Here is a 523-nt window from a genome sequence, read left to right as displayed (position 1 = left end):
AGCCCCAGGGCCCTCGGGGACGCAAGGCTCTCCCCCGGGCTCCCTGCTACGCCCATGGCCCAGGCCCCGCTGCCTGGTCGCTGCCTGATGCCTACGGATCTCCCTTTGGCCGGGCTGCCAGAGAGGAGGGCTGGGCACAGCCGGGCTGAGTGGGGTCCCAGTGGACTTCCCGGGGGAGGTGGGTGTTGGTTTCCTGGAGCGCTAGGTGCTTCAGTCCCCACCTCATTCGCCTTAAAGCCTGCGGGGACTGGATGTTCTCCCCTCCCCCTGGCAAGGCCCTGCGCCCACGCGGACGGAGGGAGGGTACCCCGAAGTGTGCCCGGTCTCTGAGGGGGCGCGGGCCCTGACGGCGTCCCCGCCTTTCAGATCATCACGGCCCTGGAGGAGGACAGCACAGCCCAGAAGATGCAGCTGGGCTACCGCCTGCAGCAGGTGGCCGCCGCCGTGGAGAACAAGGTCACGGACCTGTAGGGCCGGCCTACTGCGCGCTCCGGGCGGCCCTGGGGCCTCGAGGGGAGGGGCC

The 523-nt window shown here is 70.7% G+C and overlaps 1 protein-coding gene across 1 annotated transcript in view; it reads left to right on the top strand.

Moving 5' to 3' along the window:
- The window catches only part of PLXNB1 (plexin B1), a gene marked incomplete at its 5' end in the record, with an annotated part of 26,770 nt that extends 26,254 nt beyond the window's left edge, over nt 1-516 (top strand). Inside the window, one exon of the mRNA XM_014538976.1 lies at nt 367-516. Coding sequence (XP_014394462.1) covers nt 367-471 — 105 coding nt within the window. The remainder of the gene's footprint in view (nt 1-366) is intronic.
- Nucleotides 517-523: the final 7 nt, after the last annotated feature.

The sequence above is a fragment of the Myotis brandtii genome, unplaced genomic scaffold (assembly GCF_000412655.1).
Source record: "Myotis brandtii unplaced genomic scaffold, ASM41265v1 scaffold207, whole genome shotgun sequence".
In the NCBI taxonomy this organism is placed as follows: domain Eukaryota; kingdom Metazoa; phylum Chordata; class Mammalia; order Chiroptera; family Vespertilionidae; genus Myotis; species Myotis brandtii.
The sequence above is the reverse complement of the archived record's forward strand: the minus strand, read 5'-3'. Positions and strand labels throughout refer to the sequence as shown.